At 37.4% G+C, this 20,972-nt stretch overlaps 1 protein-coding gene and 1 long non-coding RNA gene across 7 annotated transcripts; one reads left to right on the top strand and one right to left on the bottom strand.

Annotated features, from left to right (window-relative positions):
• Positions 1-1,373: 1,373 nt before the first annotated feature.
• LOC149679233 (uncharacterized) lies at positions 1,374-17,951 on the bottom strand. Of its 6 annotated transcripts, XM_089834886.1 has the most exons (9): positions 17,500-17,945; positions 17,176-17,425; positions 16,469-17,094; positions 16,187-16,400; positions 13,500-13,589; positions 9,106-9,258; positions 8,893-9,023; positions 5,210-5,292; positions 1,374-3,781 (listed from the first exon to the last, which is right to left on the bottom strand). In XM_089834886.1, the coding sequence occupies exons 6-9, from the start codon at positions 9,244-9,246 to the stop codon at positions 2,862-2,864; spliced, it is 1,275 nt and encodes a 424-aa protein (XP_089691012.1). In that variant the 5' UTR covers positions 9,247-9,258; positions 13,500-13,589; positions 16,187-16,400; positions 16,469-17,094; positions 17,176-17,425; positions 17,500-17,945; the 3' UTR covers positions 1,374-2,861. The 6 variants fall into 6 exon arrangements, with proteins under 6 accessions (XP_089691012.1, XP_089691011.1, XP_089691010.1 ...); XM_089834885.1 differs by lacking the exons at positions 13,500-13,589; positions 16,187-16,400 and having other exon boundaries at positions 17,056-17,094; positions 17,176-17,372; positions 17,500-17,951; XM_089834884.1 differs by lacking the exons at positions 13,500-13,589; positions 16,187-16,400 and having other exon boundaries at positions 17,056-17,094; positions 17,500-17,951.
• Position 17,952: 1 nt separating this feature from the next.
• LOC149679234 (uncharacterized) lies at positions 17,953-19,658 on the top strand. Its single transcript, XR_016365711.1, has 2 exons — positions 17,953-18,729; positions 19,012-19,658. It is a non-coding gene; the product is annotated as an uncharacterized LOC149679234 (long non-coding RNA).
• Positions 19,659-20,972: the final 1,314 nt, after the last annotated feature.

Below are 20,972 nucleotides of genomic sequence, written 5' to 3' on the forward strand. Positions count from 1 at the left end.
AATTGCGTAGTTCAATCATTTGTTATGATTTTACATATGGCATTTGGGAAAAAAGAGAGCTCAGGTTTTCATGTATGAAACCTTAAAGAATCTATGTAAAATATTTAACACCAGCAAATACAAAATGAGATCGGACGAACACTCATTTGAGTGAAATATCCCTGTACTACTCTTGAAATAAGATTCGTCATTCTGATTACTATCTTTAATCGCATGTCATAGGTATTAAAATTATCATAGAGTCAGAAAAGGTGTTCTTATCGTATTTGAATGAAAATTTTAAATGTTTTGATTTCAAATGCCGCATTTATAGCCTTTTTCTTTTTTCGAACATTTTTGAATCATAACAAATTTTTGAACTATGTTATTAAAACAAAACTTCTCATGTTGATTAAACTTAATTTATAATTTCTGGCCCTTTGTGGGTTTGAAAGAGTCAGGGATTGTGTATAAATGCAGATTATTAAGGACTGCAAAGCAAAACTCATTTTTGTATAATATTTGTCCCTTTTTGGGGAGAAAAGTTATTTAGGAAATAAATTACTTCTGGAGTTGTAAAATCGTCCAATTTTTTACCTATGTTATTTAAATAAATCGTAACTTACAGTTGGAATGGTCGGAAAATACAACGCACCGTGTGCTAGATATTCGTGGGAACTATTAATTACCAGATATTATAATAATTATCCAGGTATTTATTGTGATAATCTAACTTTAGATTTAGCAAACCAAAAAGTAGGCCTAAAAGGTTTTTGAAAAATCACGAAACCCTTAATTTCACAATCGGAATGGTGAAATGGAGCGCGAGACTAGAATAGAAATTTAGCGCGTGGTTGAAAAAGAAAATATTTTTAAAACCTATAGAATATGAACAACTTAACTTTATACCATGAAAACTGAGATACTTCAGCCTTTGCTAGTGATATGAAGCGTTGCCTACGTCAAGCAAGGCCTGTGCGCGGTAGTTTCGACCGGGGCGACTTTTAAGAAACGAGACTTCTTACTTTCTCTCTATTTTACCGCGAGATGGCATTGATAGCTGGACCGAAACGCTATTTCAAATTCCAAGCACGCGAAAATGAACGTTTAAAATTCCAAGCGCGAGAAAATGAATATTTCAAATTTTAAGTCCAGCTAATAGCGCTCTCAAGTGAGAGAATTCGGCAACTCAAATTGCCAAACGAAAAATAAACAATCGGCGTCGCGCACAGGCCTTGATTAACGTAGGCAACGTATGAAGATAGGTTGTGACGAAGCCTTGGTCGTGAAACCTTGGGTCTAACTCGGAAAAAAAATGAGCTCTTAATTCTAAATTCCAAAGAGGTTTTGATTGAATATAAATAGAAGGGATTTTCTTAATATCAAATTATGGATGGGATACAAAAAAGCTTTATTGGGCCTGATTTACATAAAAGTGAATTTTTAAAAATTTTAAAAAGGCTTATTTTTGAGTTTAGTATTTTCAAATGTTCCAAGTTTTATGTCATTTACTCTGAAAAGATTAATTACTATCATGAGTTAATAATATGTTAGCTCCCTATAAGTTACTCAGGCTCCGTAGGCGTAATGTATCCAGCGATTTCTTCTCATTTCACCGGCGCGGGAAAAAATCCGAATGTTGCGCTCTCTCTTGTCGAAAAAAATCCCGCTCGTACGGCTCCTCGACCAGGCTTGGAAATAAGGTTTATTTCTGAACTAGTCCTCCGGACCAGTGACCCCTGATGTCTTAAATATGAAACTGGTCCCGGGACCAGTGACCCTTCCCCAATTTATTTTTCTACTGGTCCCAGGACTTGTGGTCGTTCTCTCTTCTAAAAAAATCTATCTCGGCTTTGGGTTGTATACACAACTGGACTCCTGGAGTCGAAATTGATGTTAAAATTAAAATAATTAAAGAGGTCCCCATATCAATTTTTAATAAAAGTAAGAATTAATAAACTAGTCATTGGGACCAGTGACCCTCGCGTTTTGAATAAAAAAAGTGGTCCAAGCTATTAATAAACTGGTTTTTGAACTGTAAACCTGTGTTATTTCCTAGCCTGTCCTCGACCTCGAGTCGTCGGCTGCTTTTTCACCAAGGGAGTGTTTTAGTCGTGAATGTTTATGTTTTAACATTTTAACATTAAATCATGGCGTTTGTGTCAGTACTGAGACAAAAAATGCACGAACTCAATGCAATTTGCCGATATTGATCAAGAATGCTAAAGATAAGAGTTGTTAACTTGTTATTGTGACTTGAAACGAGAAAATTATACAACAGCTAAATCCAATCCACTGATCTCTTAACCGAGGTTACTGAGCGAAATATTCGGCTGCTTAAATACCTCCAATATCATTGGCTAGCTTCCACTACACGCGCTTCCGGGGAAAAACCGGAAAGAAGAGTAAATAAGATTTTCGTTCCCGTAGCGGCCGCAGAGCGTCGCATATAATTGGGAAGCCGTCGGCGCGGGAGAAAACGCTGGAGTATAAAAATGAATTGCCTGAGTAACTTATAGGGAGCTAACATATTATTAACTCATGTTACTATTTGATAATGACTAAACTTTGATCACGCGCACTGAAGAAACAATGCTAGTTTAAGAAAATAAACATTGGAAACTCCTTATCAATTGATCTACCTAACAAACACATTTTAATAATAAAAAGTCCATTAAAAAGCCGTTTTAAATACAGAAGGTGTGATGCCCTTTCAAAATTCGTTACTTTCCTTGTTCTTTTTGATCAAAACGAAATATTCTACTACAGCCTTTTCCAAACTATTAGTTCGATTTCTATGTGTTCTGATCCCACTGGCCTTAGCGTTCTGGTATAGCTACTTTCATCATTTTACAACTGTCTTTACGTTAATGTTTGAGCAATTAAGGCTTCTTCGTGCTAATACAGTCATACTGAACACACTTCATAGGTCTTTCACCACTGTGAATGCGTTGATGTGTGATAAAAACACCATGAAATGAGGTGACGTAATCACATTGATCACATTTGAACTTCTTTCCATCACCGTGAATACGTCGATGTATGACCAAAGTACTCTCGTAACGGCAGGCGTGGTCGCACACATCACATTCGAATGGTTTTTCACCACGGTGAATACGTTTATGCTCGTTCAAAATGCGCTTGTGCGTAGTGGCATATTCGCACTCATCGCACTTAAACGGTTTTACATCACGGTGAAAGCGTAGATGAGAGATCAAACCTGTCCTATGTATACTGGCATATTCACACTGATCACATTTGAAAGGCTTTTCACCACTGTGAATGCCTTTATGTTTTTTCAAAGTGATATTGTCCGTAGTGGCGTAGTCACACTGATCACATTTGAAGGGTTTTTCACAATGGTGAATGCGTTGATGCTTTATCAAATTATTATGGAAACTGCCGGCATAATCACACAGATCACACTTGAAAGGTTTTTCACCGGTGTGAACGCGTTTATGCGCGATTAATCTACTTTTCCTCGAGCAAGAATAATCACACAGATCGCATTTAAACGGTTTCTCACGTCCACTGTGAATGAGTCGATTTTCCATTAAATTACCCTTCTGCTTGCAGGCATAATCACACAGATCACACTTGAAAGGTTTTTCATCACTGTGAACGCGTAGATGTTGGATCAATTTACTATTCTGATCGGTAGCATAACCACATTGATCGCATTTGAAGCGTTTTTCTCTCATTTTCTTTCTAGCGTGATGTTCTATCGGAGGCTCCGGTTCTATACAAGTTTTTTCTTCGCTAGAATTGTTGCTTTCAGTAAAATCCTTTTCCTGCAATTTTCCTACACAAATCAAAAACATATCATCAAAGAAGCGCTAATGTGGACTATTCGTTTGACAAGACATAGAATATTCATAATGCAAAAGCGCATGAAAAGTGAAAGTAACACCTCAAGAGTACTGATAAAAACAAAAAGTATACTTTATTCATGTCATGGTTTAGAATCAATCATTTTCTATAGATTTCGTGTAAACTAATGATCAAACAGTTATTTACCGTTAGGGGAGTACATCAACTGTATCTGACATTTGACAATAGCGTATGATAGCTTTTCTTCATGAGCGTATGCATGTTACCTATGTATACAGTCGTGAGAGGTATATTATAAAGAGAGAGTGGAAACTGTTTCGGCTGCGATGATGTTTGACGAATTATACTTTCTGACTGTTCAAATCTAAAGGGTACTGACGGGCTTACAAGGACGACCACCGACAAGGAATGCCACCAAGAAGGGATATCTAGTTTACTAGTGAGAAGTTATAACATGCCTAAGTATTCGCGCGCCTTAGTCCCAGTCCCCCTTTCAAAATACAAGGGGGACGTAAAAGGAGGCCGGCTATTTCGCCTCTCCTCAGTCTTCATAAATTTTCGTCATTCGCGTCGCGCTGACGTGAGTTTTCAAGCTCACGAGATACAGAAACGACTGTTGCCGTTCAATTTACCGTCCCCCTTCCCCCTTTGACTCTCTTATCTTTATTTCCTCCATGAGTACGGCTAATAAGCGGGACCACCAACAGGGAACGTCACTCGTCAGCTACTACAAAAGGCAAGCACCACTCACCGATAGGTTATGGCAGCAACTCTTGGAAATCCCATACATGCTACTCTAGATTTATTTAGTAGAACCCTCACTTTTTTCTAATGAAATTTTACATTAAATGTTAATATGTCTCTTATTTCCCTATAATATCAATTATATTTTGATCTGGACTTTTAGAGGCTTCCGACCGAGACAACGTTCATTATTTCCACAAGAGAAGTGAACACAGTAAAGTATGTCGCAGAAGTATACTACTGGTTTCTACTGAAATCGTTTTCTCTACATATCATGCTTTCAAGCTGCGTCTAAATATAATATAGAACTCAGTTCAGGATCACACAATTTCTAAGTTCCAACATGTAGGAAGTAGAGTCAAAGAGGGTTGGTAACTTGAAAGGCACAGTCGTTTCTGTATCTTAAACGCATGCGCTCACTTACCTTGGCGCACAGCCGAGGAGCCAGACGTCACGATACCGAGTCGCTGCAATCATTGTAATGTAAGCATGCACTAACAACCACAGCGGAACTAAGCCTCGAGCCGGAGCCTAAGTTGAAAACCAATTTCTCTCCGATTTGTTTTTCTCTATGTTGTGCTGATTGCACCAACGACTTTTATTTTAGGTTTAGGTCAGGGAAACGTTATAATATTTGTAAAAAAAAAATTTATACCAAGTTGATTGTGATTCACGGCTTCGTTTTCGAGTAGACTTTGGGAAATGTTGCTGATTAACTCAGTGGGAATACTTTGCAAACTATAAATAAATAAATAATTATAAAGCACAAGTATTAATCAAGAAGGGATATCTAGTTTATTAGGGAGAAGGTCTAAGATGCCTAAGTATTCGCGCGCCATAGTCCCAGTCCCCCTTTCAAAATACAAGGGGGACGTAAAAGGAGGCCGGGCTATTTCGCCTCTCCTCTGTCGGAAAATATGACTGTAATTTACGTCATTCGCGCCGCCGCGCTGACGTGAATTTTCAAGAACCAATGAGATGCTGGTTGTAATTTAGCAGGTGAGATTCTATTTAAATACCTTTCAATTTGTTCTTGAGGCTGTTGCTGTATGGAAAATGGAAGAGACAATACTAGTCCATATGATTCAGGATCATATTCAACTGGTCCTGCTATGGCATAATCATAGTTTCGATTCAATCCATTTTTTTCCTAATTTTCAATCATTTAATTGCTAAATTAAGCTGATTTTCGTTATTTAATCGACTATAAAAGAAAGAACGTTACAAACCGTAAGATCTTCAACTTCATTTTTCAAGTTTCCAATGATTCCCTTGAGCCTTTCAATTTCCTCATCAAGCCTCCCAATTTCCTCTTGTTGCTCATTTATTCTTAACACAATTTTGATTCTCTCTTTCTTCATGCTTGACATTGAAACGTCACACTAAAAATTAAAATACACACATTAAATGGGCAAACCAAAGCTTAAAGGGGGAGTAATTTTCTCTAGTCCCGAACAGTGAATAATTTAAATTTATTTTTTTAATCAAGATTATGTCCGTAATTTTAAAGTGTAATGCTTCCATCCCATTTCGATTTATTCCTTTCGTAAATAGGAAGATATCTTATGAATTACGTTTGGTGTTGACACTCTTGGCAATTATTTTGCTTAACCAATTGTAATACAATTTGAATAATTCCCTGCAGGCTTTTAAATATGAATTATGGTACTCGAGACCCGGATTATTTTTATATAACAAACGTACGTATTGACCCGAGATGTAAAATAATCACCCGAGATTACAGATAATTAATCACCCGTTTTTGACCCTAGATGACAGATAATTAATCACCCGTTATTGACCCTAGATGACAGATAATTAATCACCCGTTATTGACCCAAAAGCCACCCGACTCGAGGTGCCAATTAATCACCCGTTATTGACCCGAGATGACAAATAATCACCCGTTATTGACCCGAGATGACAAATAATCACCCGTTATTGACCCGAGATGACAAATAATCACCCGTTATTGACCCGAGATGACAAATAATCACCCGTTATTGACCCGAGATGACAAATAATCACCCGTTATTGACCCGAGATCACAAATAATCACCCGTTATTGACCCAAAAGCCACCCGAGATGAGTGACAAATAATCACTTGCCATGGACCCGAAAGACACCCGACATGAATGACAAATAATCGCCCGTTATTGACCCGACGTACGTGACAATTTATCTCTTGCAACAGACCTGGGATACACCTGATAAAAGTGACAAATTTTGGCTTGCGATAGACCTGAGATACACCTTAAATAGTTGATATTATATCACTAATTTATCTGAAATACACCTAATATAAGTGACACGCGAAGGTTCTCCCCCATTCGGCTGTACCCAAAATTCAAATGTCCCATTCAAACGAAACCCCGCATGTTGGGCGGTTTTCGAAAAATATGGACGGTGTCAAGTGGCTGCACTTAACGATAATTGAACATTGCTTCGATATCCACGATTGATTTAGAAATCCGAGGACGCAATGATCGATTCATTCAATTACGAGATACAGGCTTATCTATCATTATGGCTAATGTAAAATAAGGCATACTACGAAATTGGTCATCTGTTATTATGCTTAAATGATAATTAAAACGAAAAAAATATATTTATTTCTCAGCTAACAAACTTAATGAAAAAGACTTCTGATCTTATCTTTCATTTTTATTCAAAATCTTTATTATAATACGAATTAAAGGAAGCACTATCATACCAAGATAGGGCCGAATAAATGACACAAATGATATCACCTGTTATTGATCTGAGATAAACCTGAGATAAATGATCGCTATTGATCTAAGCAGAAGTTACTTCTGATCTAAGTAATATCACTCGATATTTACCTGAGATACACCCGACATAAATGAAAATTTGTCACTCGTTAGTGATGTGATATACACTAGACATAAATGATAATTTGTCACCCATTATTTATCTGAGATGCACTAGACATAAATGATAATGTATCACTCGTTAGTGATCCGAGATACACAAGACATAAATGACACTTTGTCACTCGCTACTGATCTGTGATACACCTGTCAAAACTGATGTTTCACTCCTTATTGATCTGAGATATATCTGACATAAGAGATAATTTATCACTCGCTATTCAACAGAGTAACACCAAAGGTTACACCAAACATAAATGTTAAAACATTAATTCGTTTAAGTGTGTGACATATATCAGTTACTGAATTTCGGGTGAATATCGAATCCCCAATATTCACTATGGTTTATATATGTTGGTGATTCTTGGATGAATCGCGGACCTCACATTAATTCTTGAATGTTTCTGACGAGCGCAGTTGGTATATCTCTGGTGAAAATTGAATGTGTAATATTCACCAACCTCAGTACATAAATGGTAATTTATCAGGCGCTATTGATCTGAAATACACCTGGCATGAATGATAATTTGTCACCCATTATTGATCTGAGATACACCTGGCATGAATGATAATTTGTCACCCATTATTGATCTGAGATACACCTGACATTTGTCACCCATTATTGATCTGAGATAAACCTGGCATAAATGATAATTTGTCACCCATTATTTATCTGAGATGCAATTGACAAAAATGAAAATGTATCACTTTCTATTAATATGAGATACAAGTGATAATTAATCACTCTTTGTTGATCTGAGATACACCAGACATAAATGATAAACCTTTAATTCACGTATATGCAGTTGGTGAATTTCGGGTGAATATCGAATCTTCAATATTCGCTACGTTTCATATAAGTTACTGATGGTGGTTCTTGGATGAATGGCGGACTGTACATTAATTCACGAATGTTTGTGATGTGCGGGGCTGGTGTAATTCGGGTGAATATTGAATGTCCAATATTCAACAAGGTGTACATGAACCCAGTGAAGTGTTACTTGTTCTCAGATATTCATCCGACATGCGCTCACTGAGTTCTTAACAAACAAAGTGATTTTTGGATGTTATTCACCTGATATTGCTATCAGGAACCCTCATTTCATAAAGGCTTTGCCTTGAACGTGACCGATATCCATGGGTATATATAAGTGATGCGAGTGTCACCCATGAATCACCTTGAGTATGAAAAGCCATCTAACGTGACACTTTAAAGAGCTGGTATTCACTAATGAAATACTTCTCAAACACAGGTGATAATCATTGACACGTTGTGTCACGTAATATTCACTTGTACTTGGTAACAATCACGTGAAATTCATGTAATATCTACCTATTTATCATGCAATATTTTAGTAAGGGTCACGATAGTGGTAAGTGTAGGTTTAACCACTTTAATCCATGAATGGTTTGTCTATTTCAGCCAGTGAGATTGTATTTAAATACCTTTCAATTTGTTCTTGAGGTTGTTGCTGTATGGAAAATGGAAGAGACAATACTAGTCCATATGATTCAGGTTCATATTTAACTGGACCCGCTATGGCATAATCATAGTTTCGATTCAATCCATTCTTTTCCTAATTATTCAAATAATTAACTACTAAATTAACCTGATTTTCGATGTTTTTCTCGACTATGAAAAGGCAGAACGCTACAAACCGTAAGATCTTCAACTTCATTTTTCAAGTTTCCAATGATTCCCTTGAGCCTTTCAATTTCCTCATCAAGCCTCCCAATTTCCTCTTGTTGCTCATTTATTCTTAACACAATTTTGATTCTCTCTTTCTTCATGTTAGACATTGAAACGTCACACTAAAAATTAAAATACACACATTAAATGGGGAAAAAAAGCTTAAAGGGGGAGCAATTTTCTCTAGTCCCGAACAGTGAAAACTGTCTATAATTTCAATTTTTTTTATCAAGATTATATCCGAAATTTTAAAGTAATGTTTCCATCCCATTTCGATTAATAGGAAGAAAAGATATCTTATGAATTACGTTTGGTGTTGACATTCTGGTAATGATTTTGCTTAACCAAATCAAGAAGGGATATCTAGGGAGAAGGTATAAGATGCCTAAGTATTCGCACCCCATAGTCCCAGTCCCCCTTATCAAAATACAAGGGGGGGGGACGTAAAAGGAGGCCGGGCTATTTCGCCTCTCCTCAGTCGTCAGTAATTTTCTTCATTCGCGTCGCGCTGACGTGGGTTTTCAAGAACCAATGAGATGCTGGTTTGTAATTTAGAGGTGGGGATTAACTCCGGACCTACGTTCGGACTAGAGATAAAGCTAGAAACGTGGCGCGAATTTATACCTTCTCCCTAGTAAATTAGATATCGTTTCTTAACCAAATTTAATAAAATTTAAATAATTCCCAGCCTTTCATATATGAATTATGGTCATATATTATTATATCAAACATTTAGATGTTTTTCATCCCTAAAGCGTGGTTTCGGGCATTTTTTAATTTACATAAACTCTCTATCCTCATCTTTAAAATTTATGCTCCATCACATTATATCGGATGCACTACTGAGTCTTCGAAAACAAACATACATACATCAGGCTCCTATCTTAAACCTATTCTAGCCTCATAATAGATAAGTTGATCTTGAGTAAGGTAGGTGGCGAGTCATGTTACACCTTTAGTTAGCGCCCCTATACCGAGCTAGGCCTCAATCTGCTACAGTTTTGGCACCGAGTTTAGCTCCGGAAATAAATTCGCATTCTGTGGAATGTAGCGAATAGGGACTTGGCAATACGGGCTTAACTCCGCCCCCAGCGCCATTATGGTATGTTTTTTTAACAGAATGAAAGCTACATAAGCCCCTCCTCCTGGTATGTTTTTTAGCACTAGTGGAAGGTAGCCTGACGTTACATGACGTAGTACTGCCAAGTCCCTATTGGTGAAACTATTTCGGTACCCTTTCTTTCCTTTATCAAGATCAATCAACTCTTTATCCGGAATATCACCAGAAGTGAACAGGAATCTACGAAGGTCAAAAATGTTATAGGTTCACCGAAATTATGTAATATTTATCAGAATACCAAATAGCAAGCTTATCTAATCAAATATACTAGCACATCTAGTTTGACCTCAAATATTGGATTTATCTTACACAAACGGAACAAACAACTTGGGGTTTTATTAAAGCAAAGGGCGGCTCCGTTGATGCCCCTGAAAGATGCCCTTTCTACTAAACCCCCAGTAGCACAAGCCTTCCGCATAACAGTCGGTTAAAGGTCGAATAGTCGGTTTACGGTCCAGTCAGCTGTACCATGCTTATTCCGACACTTTTCCGACTCATGAAGCCGACTACTTCTTTTAGTTGGCAATGCCGACATCTATCTGACAGTTGGAACAGAGATGGTTTAAAGTAGGCTTGCCTACCGTCTAGAAAATTCCAACTTATTTTTTGCCAATTGATTACCGACTCTCTCGCGCTAGTCGGTATTGTGACGTTTAAGAAGAGTAAAATTAATAGCAAAGTTATGCTTAGGCCGTTTAGTAACCGACATTTATCCGACAGTTGGAACTGTGGTGGTTTGAAGTAGGCTTGCCTACCGTCCTAAACATGTAACCCATTTTAGCCAATTGATTACCAACTCCATCCCGCTAATCGGTATGGTCACGTTTTAAAAGAGTTAAATGAAAAAAGAAGTTGTTGTAGAGGCCTTCTTTTTCCGTGGGACGGTTTTTTTGACTTTTACTATTCCGCATATGCCACCAAATTTTTTTTGTTATATATTTAACTTATACTATATTTCGACCCACAAACAGAAGTTGATAATACTATATTTTTGGAAACACTAGAAACATAACGTTACAAAAAAACTGCAAAGCAAGAAAACACATCTGATTTTCTAGTTTGAATTTTCCAACCTGTAATTTCTTGGGTCAGGTGACACGCCTCTGTTCTATTGGCGTAACTAAGGTAACGCCATGCACGTCATCATCGAAAAGGGCGCTGCTAGTGCGAAAGCAAGTCAGCCTTTCCAGTATCTCTGACACGGCTGGGTCGTTAGAATGTAAAAGCGAGATTTTTGTGGTTGAAAATGATTAGTTCTAGGCTTGCTAACTTTTAATTTCATCGCTAAGGTTCTTTGTCACACTATATAATTTAGAAACGTCTTCGTTTGTCACGTAAGGTGTGAATTTTGTTATTGAATTATCAATTTATCTACCTCTTAGATTCAGTTTTATGCATAAGCCTATGCTTTTACCTAGCTTCTCATCTGCTGGGAACCACACCCCTATAAAGTGAAACCAAAACTTAAACGTTTTCGTATACCTTGAGTTTCTTTGTTTTAATATAACAAAAGCAAGTGTTTTGGGGCGCTTGGAGTTCAAAAACCTTATATATTAAGTATTTTAAAGATTTTTGGTTGTGAAAATAATACTGAATTCCAAGATAGATTTCAATTTGTTTTAATTTGAGAATTTTTATGCGGTTTCAAACATTTTAAGAGAAAAATGTGTCAAGTAATACCCTTTAGAATTAAAATTTTTCTTTTTCCTTAAAAAATCTGTAAGTGTATATTTTTCATAAAGTTTTTTGTAATTTAAGAGATAGTGACTGGCCACATCGAAGATATTAACAATGAATAATAATAAATGCTTTAATTGATATAAATATTATACTCGCCCTGAAAAATTTTACTTTTTGTTAAAACCAATTAGCTAGGCAGCTAATATTTCCATTCGACTAGTCGTGTAATATCGAATACATTGTTTAATATTTAAAATTGTTATAATTGATGCTCAACCTGTATGTTACTTGAAATATTCAAAGTACAAATTCTAAAGCGATTTTCATTGAAAATGTTATAAAGAAATTTCAATACTAGGTATCAGTATCCTTTACTATAAGCGAATGAAGCCTCGAGTTAGACTTGATCGTCGCAAAAGCGTCGGACCTCTTACTGACAGGCGGTTAAGTCGACTCTCAAACGTGTTGGATGAGGGTCCTATTTCATTCGTGTCGTAACAGTCGGTAAACCAGTGGGCCGTCGTCCCACCGGGCGGACATTTCGATTCTCAAACCCTTACTCTACCAGCCCTTTACCGACGATTTACCGTTCCTATACTAAAAAGCCGCGAAATCGACGGATTGAGCGCGGCTTTAGGTAGGCATAATGACGCCGACCTATAGTCGACCAACAGTCGTTTTATAGTCGCCTCATAACAGTCTGAAAACCGACGGGCCGTCGTCCCGCCGGGCGGACATTTCGACTCTCAAACCCTTACTCTACCAGCCCTTTACCGACGATTTACTGTTCCTATACTAAAAAGCCGCGAAATCGTCGTATTGAGCGCGGCTTTAGGTAGGCATAATGACGCCGACCTATAGTCGGCCAACAGTCGTTTTATAGTCGCCTCATAACAGTCTGAAAACCGGCGGGCCGTCGTCCCGCCGGGCGGACATTTCGACTCTCAAACCCTAACTCTACCAGCCCTTTACCGACGATTTACCGTTCCTATACTAAAAAGCCGCGAAATCGTCGGATTGAGCGCGGCTTTAGGTAGGCATAATGACGCCGACATATAGTCGGCCAACAGTCGTTTTATAGTAGCCTCAAAACAGTAGGAAAACCGGCGGGCCATCGTCCCTCCAGGCGGACATTTCGACTTTCAAACCATTACTCTCCCGACTTATTAGTGACTTTTTACCAACTCGTCGATAACACACAAAGCCGACCATGTAGGCCCTACGTCGGCAGTGCTACTGGGGACGCTGGCTAAGCTTGGAAAAAGGCTAGTTACACCAAAGGCAGAAACCAATGGGACCTAGTGCATTAGGTCTGATTGGTTCCTGCCTTTGGCAAGGTAAAATTATTGTCCAGAAGATTAGCCAGCATGCTAGGGGTGATAATAGAGCCGCCTGTTACTTTAAGAACTAAGTAACTACAATCATAATTCTCATCAACAACCCTGCATTAATGCGTATTTCGAAACATTTGAACTTTTCAAGCTTCTTCTGAATCTGTCTAATATTTGTTCACGATTATCCATGACTTGCATTATTGGATTAACGAACACCACGCGTTATTACCTCCGTAACTTCAGCCTGATCAACCACTTGATTGTCTATATCTTGCGTGGGTTCGTTATCAAGGAAGTCACGTGAAACTGTTCCATCCTCCTTTGACAGACATAAGAGTATTCAGTGTAATTGTTTTACCAATCGATACCAAAGTTAATAGTCTCTATTCTCACCCCCCGGGGTGAAAATAGCTTATACGCTATTCTCACCCCCCTCCCGGGTGAAAATAGCTTATACCCTATTCTCACCCTCGGGTGGAAATAGCCTACGCGCTATTCTCACCCCCCCCCGGGTGAAAATAGCTTATACGCTATTCTCACCCCCCCTCCCGGGTGAAAATAGCTTATACCATATTCTCACCCCCCCTACCACGTGACCTCCCGCGTAACGCCATGCGGCCGAGATTATTTTGGTCATTCCTTGGTTGAGAGGTAAGCGAACGGTTTTTATTTTGTTCTTCCCTAAATGTTTTGTGTTTTATTTATATAGTCTTGAAAGTAATAATTTATATTAGTCCATATTACTTATTACTAATAATCTTTATATATTTTAGTGTATTTAATATGTTATATTTAGGGTTGGTACCGGTAATTGTGAACAATTCTAAATGTGAACACTTTTTCTTTAACATATTGTAACTAATTTTTGGGCGGCTCAAATTCCTTTTAAAAGGGCTCAATTTGTAGATTGAATATCGAGGATTACGATAAAAATGGTTAGAATATTGTAGGAATACGTGGATGAAAGATACGGGCCAATATACGCACCAACTCGGGCTGATCAACTTAAGTTGATGCCAATTTTAGGTGTTTCTTAATACAATACCATCGGGGAATAAGCTTTAGCAGGAGTTACAATAATCCCACGATAACAAACCTTTAACCAATAGATAGATCACGTTTTTTGCTATAAAATTGATATTAAAATCTCTGGTTTCGGTTCGGAATTCGATTCAAAAATAGAGTTGGAAAAAACCAAGTAAAAATTGCAAATGTGAACACGGCGTTTCAAGGTTAATTCGAATCCTCTTTAAGCTATGTTACTAAAAGATTAAAGGTAACAGTGGTGTAAACAAGCTACTTTCAGATAATATTAACTTTAAAGTACATCATTGACCCAAAGAAAAGACTGAAATTTCGCGCCTTTAGTAAATTTTTCAATTTAGCCGTAAGAGGGCCGTAGCTACCACTAATTATTGGGCGGGAAAGCGGGATCGCGAGTCAGCTATTATGCTAGGAGCTGAATAAAATGTGACTTCTCAACAAATTATTGAGCATTTTGACTCAGGTATTGTTTTTAATTATATTATCCAATTATCACTTATCAAATCTGCGTAAACTTTAATCCAGGTGCATGAATTTAGGCCCTACGTATTGGTAGCTTTTTTCCAAGGGCCTTTTTTATTCCTCCCATTTGATTAGCGTTGGTGTTCACATTTGGGTCCCGCGTTCACTATTTAGGGTCAGGGTGTTTACATTTACCAGCGATTGTTCACATTTGGGGTCCTCAAAGGGGTTTTGGAAATAGGATATTGTGCAAAATTTAAAAGAGTTAAAAAGCTGGAAAAAATGATTGGAAACCAATTGGGAAAACGCAGTTCAGAAACCAAATTGGGAACCAATAGGAAACCAATAGTGTTTTCGTCACATTTCCGATAGGATATACCAATTACTGACCGATAAGATTGACCAATTACCGACCGATAAGATTGACCAATTACCGACCCATTAGAATGACCAATTACCGACCCATAAGACTGACCAATTACCGACCCATAAGACTGACCAATTACCGACCCATAAGACTGACCAATTACCGACCCATAAGACTGACCAATTACTGACCCATAAGACTGACCAATTACCGACCCATAAGACTGACCAATTACTGACCCATAAGACTGACCAATTACCGACCCATAAGACTGACCAATTACCGACCCATAAGACTGACCAATTACCGACCCATTAGAATGACCAATTACCGACCCATAAGACTGACCAATTACCGACCCATAAGACTGACCAATTACCGACCCATAAGACTGACCAATTACCGACCCATAAGACTGACCAATTACTGACCCATAAGACTGACCAATTACCGACCCATAAGACTGACCAATTACTGACCCATAAGACTGACCAATTACCGACCCATAAGACTGACCAATTACCGACCCATAAGACTGACCAATTACCGACCCATAAGACTGACCAATTACCGACCCATAAGACTGACCAATTACCGACCCATAAGACTGACCAATTACCGACCCATTAGAATGACCAATTACCGACCCATAAGACTGACCAATTACCGACCCATAAGACTGACCAATTACCGACCCATAAGACTGACCAATTACCGACCCATAAGACTGACCAATTACCGACCCATAAGACTGACCAATTACCGACCCATAAGACTGACCAATTACCGACCCATAAGACTGACCAATTACCGACCCATAAGACTGACCAATTACCGACCCATAAGACTGACCAATTACCGACCCATAAGACTGACCAATTACCGACCCATAAGACTGACCAATTACTGACCCATAAGACTGACCAATTACCGACCCATAAGACTGACCAATTACCGACCCATAAGACTGACCAATTACCGACCCATAGGCTCACACAGAACATATGAAAATTAATTAATAATATGGCGAACAAACTAATTACCACAGGCTCCACAATACTAATAAAACCTTCACAATTGAAATATTTTATTTTAAAAAGGAATTTTTTTTTTTTGGTTTTTTCAATTTGGCGCGGCAATAATTTTTTTTCGCAAATCGGAATTTTTTTTGGGTCAGGGCGTGGTTCACTGCCTTAGCCGCCATCTCCTGGGCAGACTGATCTTTCCCCTTTTTCTTGGCGTAGTAGCGAACACTACCTGCAATAATAACAGTTACTATTGTATGATTGATACAAATTTTTAAGCTTTCATTTTTTTAAACTTACTCTTAATAGCCGAAACCTTTTGTGGAGTAAGAGATGGCCTCGCTTCTAACGCCTTAGTTTTTTTTGAACCTATTTGACGATGTTCCTGTCAAGCTTCTATAATGAAACTCCCCGTTAGATTTATTTGGAACACTTAGGATTGTGCAAAAGAGTTCAATTCATTTACACCTTATAACACTTTGTACATTCTGACATTTCAATATGAATTTGTGAGAAACTGAGAATGACACAAAAGCCTCCCAAAAAAAGCACACACACACCCACACCCACACTTGAAACATTAACATTAAAAATATGGCACAAGCAAAATGGTTTCAATCCACTTTTTTAATCTACAGAGTTTTTGAAAAACTATATGTTAAAGGGAGGGTAAGCGCGTTATGTAGGGGTGGAGCCTTTAATAAGCTTCTCTCTTGCATTTTGATGGAAGATAAAATTCAGAGAGAAGCTTACTATTTTTGACTTGTATATGGATTTAAAAAACAAGTAATTTGATCTAAACAGATCCATGATAATTATGATGTGGAACTCATAATTTTTCCAAAGACCTATTCGCTTTTAAGAATTTAAGAGAAAAAATATCATACTTTTACTGCGCATCTCCTCGTCATCACTAGACATATCATCTGGTAACAATTTAAGAGTTAATTTATTAGAAATTGAGACTATATAGGGAAGTCTACTCTTGTGTGTTAGAAGAAACTTACCGTAATTTACTCTCACTAACCCACCATCTCTCATCATCCCTTGGGGCTCATGATCTCTTATGCCTTTGACTATCTCTTGAGGTTCATTATCACTAATCATCGTTTTACGTTCATCACTAATCATCGTCAATATAACTTATCAAAAATGTCTCGTTCATTTATAATGAATACGTTTCTAAAGGATATCCACCACTTTTCTAAATGTAAAAACTACTTTTATGTCGTTTTAGAGATTCTAAAAATTCAAACTCTGAAAACAAGGGCCAAGGCTTAGCGAGTAGCAGTACTTTAGAAGCTTCAAAAACGTGATAAAGTTGTTCTTACCATTAGAAAATTGCTGAATATCCTTTAGAAACCTATTTGGAGCAAGATTTAATCGGATTTCATGAATTAATTCCAATAATAACGCTGAAATTGAGTCGAGTTGAGTTTATCGAGCGTTGTAGCGGGCTAAACCTTGACCAGAGAAACGAGCATGGCCATGGAGGAAGGATACGAGCTATGGGCTCTATAGGAGAGCCTGGAGGGGCCAACTAATAGGCGCGCGAGAAGCCAAAAAGGGTCACGGTGGCGCCGCCAGACGGCGAGTAAAGTAACTAAAGTTTTAATAAAAATTCAAAACCATGTCAAGAACAACAAATCGAAACATGTGGTTAATAATTGATTGCATCGCTCCTAACTCCAAAAATAATAAAGGAAATGCTAGAGATTTGTCTTTTTTCCGATTTCCCAAAAATACCTGTTTTTTCACACGTTATAGAGCCATAATTAGTTTGAACTTTAGTTACTTTACTCGCCGTCTGGCGGCGCCACCGTGACCCTTTTTGGCTTCTCGCGCGCCTACTAGTTGGCCTCTCCTATAGAGTCCAATAGAGTTCCCTGTTGGAAACCAATTGGAAATGAAAAGGACTTTAATTTGAAAACATGACCAATACATGTCCAATAGAGTTCCCTATTGGAAACCTATTGGGATTTAAAAGGAACTTAATTTGAAAACATGCCCAATACATGTCCAATAGAGTTCCCTATTGGAAACCTATTGGGAATTAAAAGGAACTTAATTTGAAAACATGACCAATACATGTCCAATAGAGTTCCCTATTGGAAACCTATTGGGAATTAAAAGGACCTTAATTTGCAAAAATGACCAATACATGTCCAATAGAGTTCCCTATTGGAAACCTATTGGGAATTAAAAGGACCTTAATTTGCAAAAATGACCAATACATGTCCAATAGAGTTCCCTATTGGAAACCTATTGGATATGTAATGGTCTTGAAATGGCAAGAAACCCCAATTCATTCCCAATAGAATTTCCAATCGGATGGTTATCGGAATGAAATGGACTTCTATTGGCAGATCATTTCCTATAGGTCGCCAATAGAAATCTTCAAACACCAATAGGATCGAATTTGTCACCGATTGGTTTCCAATCATTTTTTCCACTAGGGTTGTGTCTAAAGAATCATATTTCATGTCCTGAAAGTTTCAGGTGTCTAACGTTAGCGCCACGGAAGTTATTCAAAGATTTGTAAAAAGTGTTCACAATTACCAGTACCAACCCTATATTATTTTATCAATTTATTGTTAAATCCTTTAAAGAAAGGATCATCATGGACCAAGCCGCAAAGGCTTAGGTCCACGTGGTTTTTTCTTGCTAGCATGATTTACCCAAATCATTCCCAAATAGACTAGTTAGCTTTTAATACGTTGGAAAATACCATTCTCAATTTCATTTAGTTTTAGTAATAATTGGTTGTTTTCATTAGTATAATTACAGTCTGTTAAGTTTGTACTGTCGAACTAATTTATATTTTTCAACTTATTTCATTTCAGATTTCTCCAGCTGTGTTTTTCCCTGCGTTTCGTTGTTGTTTTTGGACGAGCTGTTTTGAGGACGTTTAGTTGACTTGAGGAGGTTTAGTTGTGTAGTGGAGGTTCACTGAGAACAACAATATAGAAAGAACAAGAGGAAACACTACCAATTTTACAAATGAAGCTTTTGACTCCAACGTCAGAGACAAAATCGTTAAATTTCGAGGCATCAAGCTCTGGAACAATCAACCCCATCAACTCAAAACCCAAAAAACCCTCCAGAAATACAAACTAGAAGTTCAAAAATATATCAATATTAATTATAGGCCTACTTGAATTTTATCTACCATAATAGAATTTTATTTACTTTAATTTAAAACGGACTGGACATCATTGCAAATAAGATCTTATCTTAATGATTGCTCCAATAAAAAGCCATTTATTATTATTATTATCTATTTTGTACTTTCTTATTTATCATATCTAATAAAATTAATCAAAACGCGTCTTGGATTTAACCAAGACCTAAAAAGTATCGATAAGAACAAGGTTAATCACTTGACTGAATGCGCAGATATTGAAACTTTTTTTAATAAAACTTACATGTTTAAGAAAGTAATGTTCCATCACCCTATTCCATTGAATAAACTTTTTTTACTGGTAGTAAATTTTTTCCCTCTCAATAATTTGAAAAATTTACTTATCTCGGGTTTTCGAGCACAATTCTATTCCCCGAAAACATTTTATAACTACATTTATTATCACTTTTAAGAGAGTACGTGTATGACATTGTGTCGTTAATAAGTTGCTAACATATCCTCCCGTTCATGCCCTGTACGCTCCATAGTGAAACCTTTTGTTAATTTTAGTGCAAATTTCAACAATGGCAGCACATTCAATAGGGACGTTATGATTTTTACTCTTGGTTAAACTGAATTGTGTAATAGATCACTTTGACATATCTTAGAGGGAAAGACACGGGGGTAAAACTTTGCCTTCCATCTCGCTCGATGGAAAGATCATAAATGGAGCAGAGACGGCGAGGGGTCAACCCCCTGTATGTCCCGATACTGAGGATTGACATCTCTTTTTTTACGTAGAAAGGGCCTATAGCAGTTGTACAGACTGTTAAAAAAGTCTTCGCGCGTTGCGTTTTTCGCACATATTTTACTATATTTCAAAAACTATTCAAGCTAGCGCTCTGGAATAAAGTGCGTTATAAAAGTTTTGCATTTTTCTTTCATATTTTACCCGTTCCAAAGTTGTCCTTTGCATACTTATACCGGAAACCGGAAATGTCAAAATTATCAACTTTGAAAATATTGGATTCTCGAGGATATAAATGCGATTTTCGGAATCCTTGGGGTCGATTCATATTTGAAAAGTGTTCACCAAATTCAATTCGGATGAATAGGTCACGAGTAATCAGCCTTTATTCAAAATCTGGCAAACTTGGTTAGATTGGCGATAATTCATAATCGAGTATCGAATCTTTGTCGTAATAATGCTCCTTAGATGTTATGACACTTTATGCATATATATATGATTGGTCTTTTGGCGCAATACTTTGAAACAAATCAGACGTTCATTAAAGGGATGGTGAAGTGGAAAATAAAGTAATTTTTTATTAATTCTTCTATAAGACCAATCTGCATCGTGAAACATCCAGGAAATAACACCGAACGATTTTTAAACGACAATTAGTTTATTGGATAATTTTAAATAGGGATCTCCGACCAATCGCGTAGCGCCCCGCCTTTTTATCAACAATTTTCTCTTGGCACGCTCCGTGTTGAATAAATTTATCGCGAGACTTGAAAAAATTTGCACGATGTGACAATTGTGGCGCGAGACATGGAGTGTGCCACGAAAATTTTGTTAACGAAAAGGCACGGCGTTACGGGATTGGTCGGAGTTCCTTTTTTGAAATTATTCTTAAAATCTTAACCTAATTTGAATATTAAAATCAATGGGAGGTATTT

This window comes from Phalangium opilio, unplaced genomic scaffold, assembly GCF_054372755.1.
Source record: "Phalangium opilio isolate 3A_F unplaced genomic scaffold, DU_Popi_V2 ptg000041l_1, whole genome shotgun sequence".
Classification (NCBI taxonomy): Eukaryota; Metazoa; Arthropoda; class Arachnida; order Opiliones; family Phalangiidae; genus Phalangium; species Phalangium opilio.

Coding starts and splice junctions, on each gene's coding strand:
- LOC149679233 (XM_089834885.1), bottom strand. CDS start 17,094: ATGATATGTCTAGTGATGACGAGGAGATGCGCAGTAAAA. Junction 9,259..17,055: donor CGAGGAGATGCGCAGTAAAA/GTATGATATTTT, acceptor TTTAATTTTTAG/TGTGACGTTTCAATGTCTAA. Junction 5,293..8,892: donor CCTCAAGAACAAATTGAAAG/GTATTTAAATAC, acceptor ATTTATTTATAG/TTTGCAAAGTATTCCCACTG.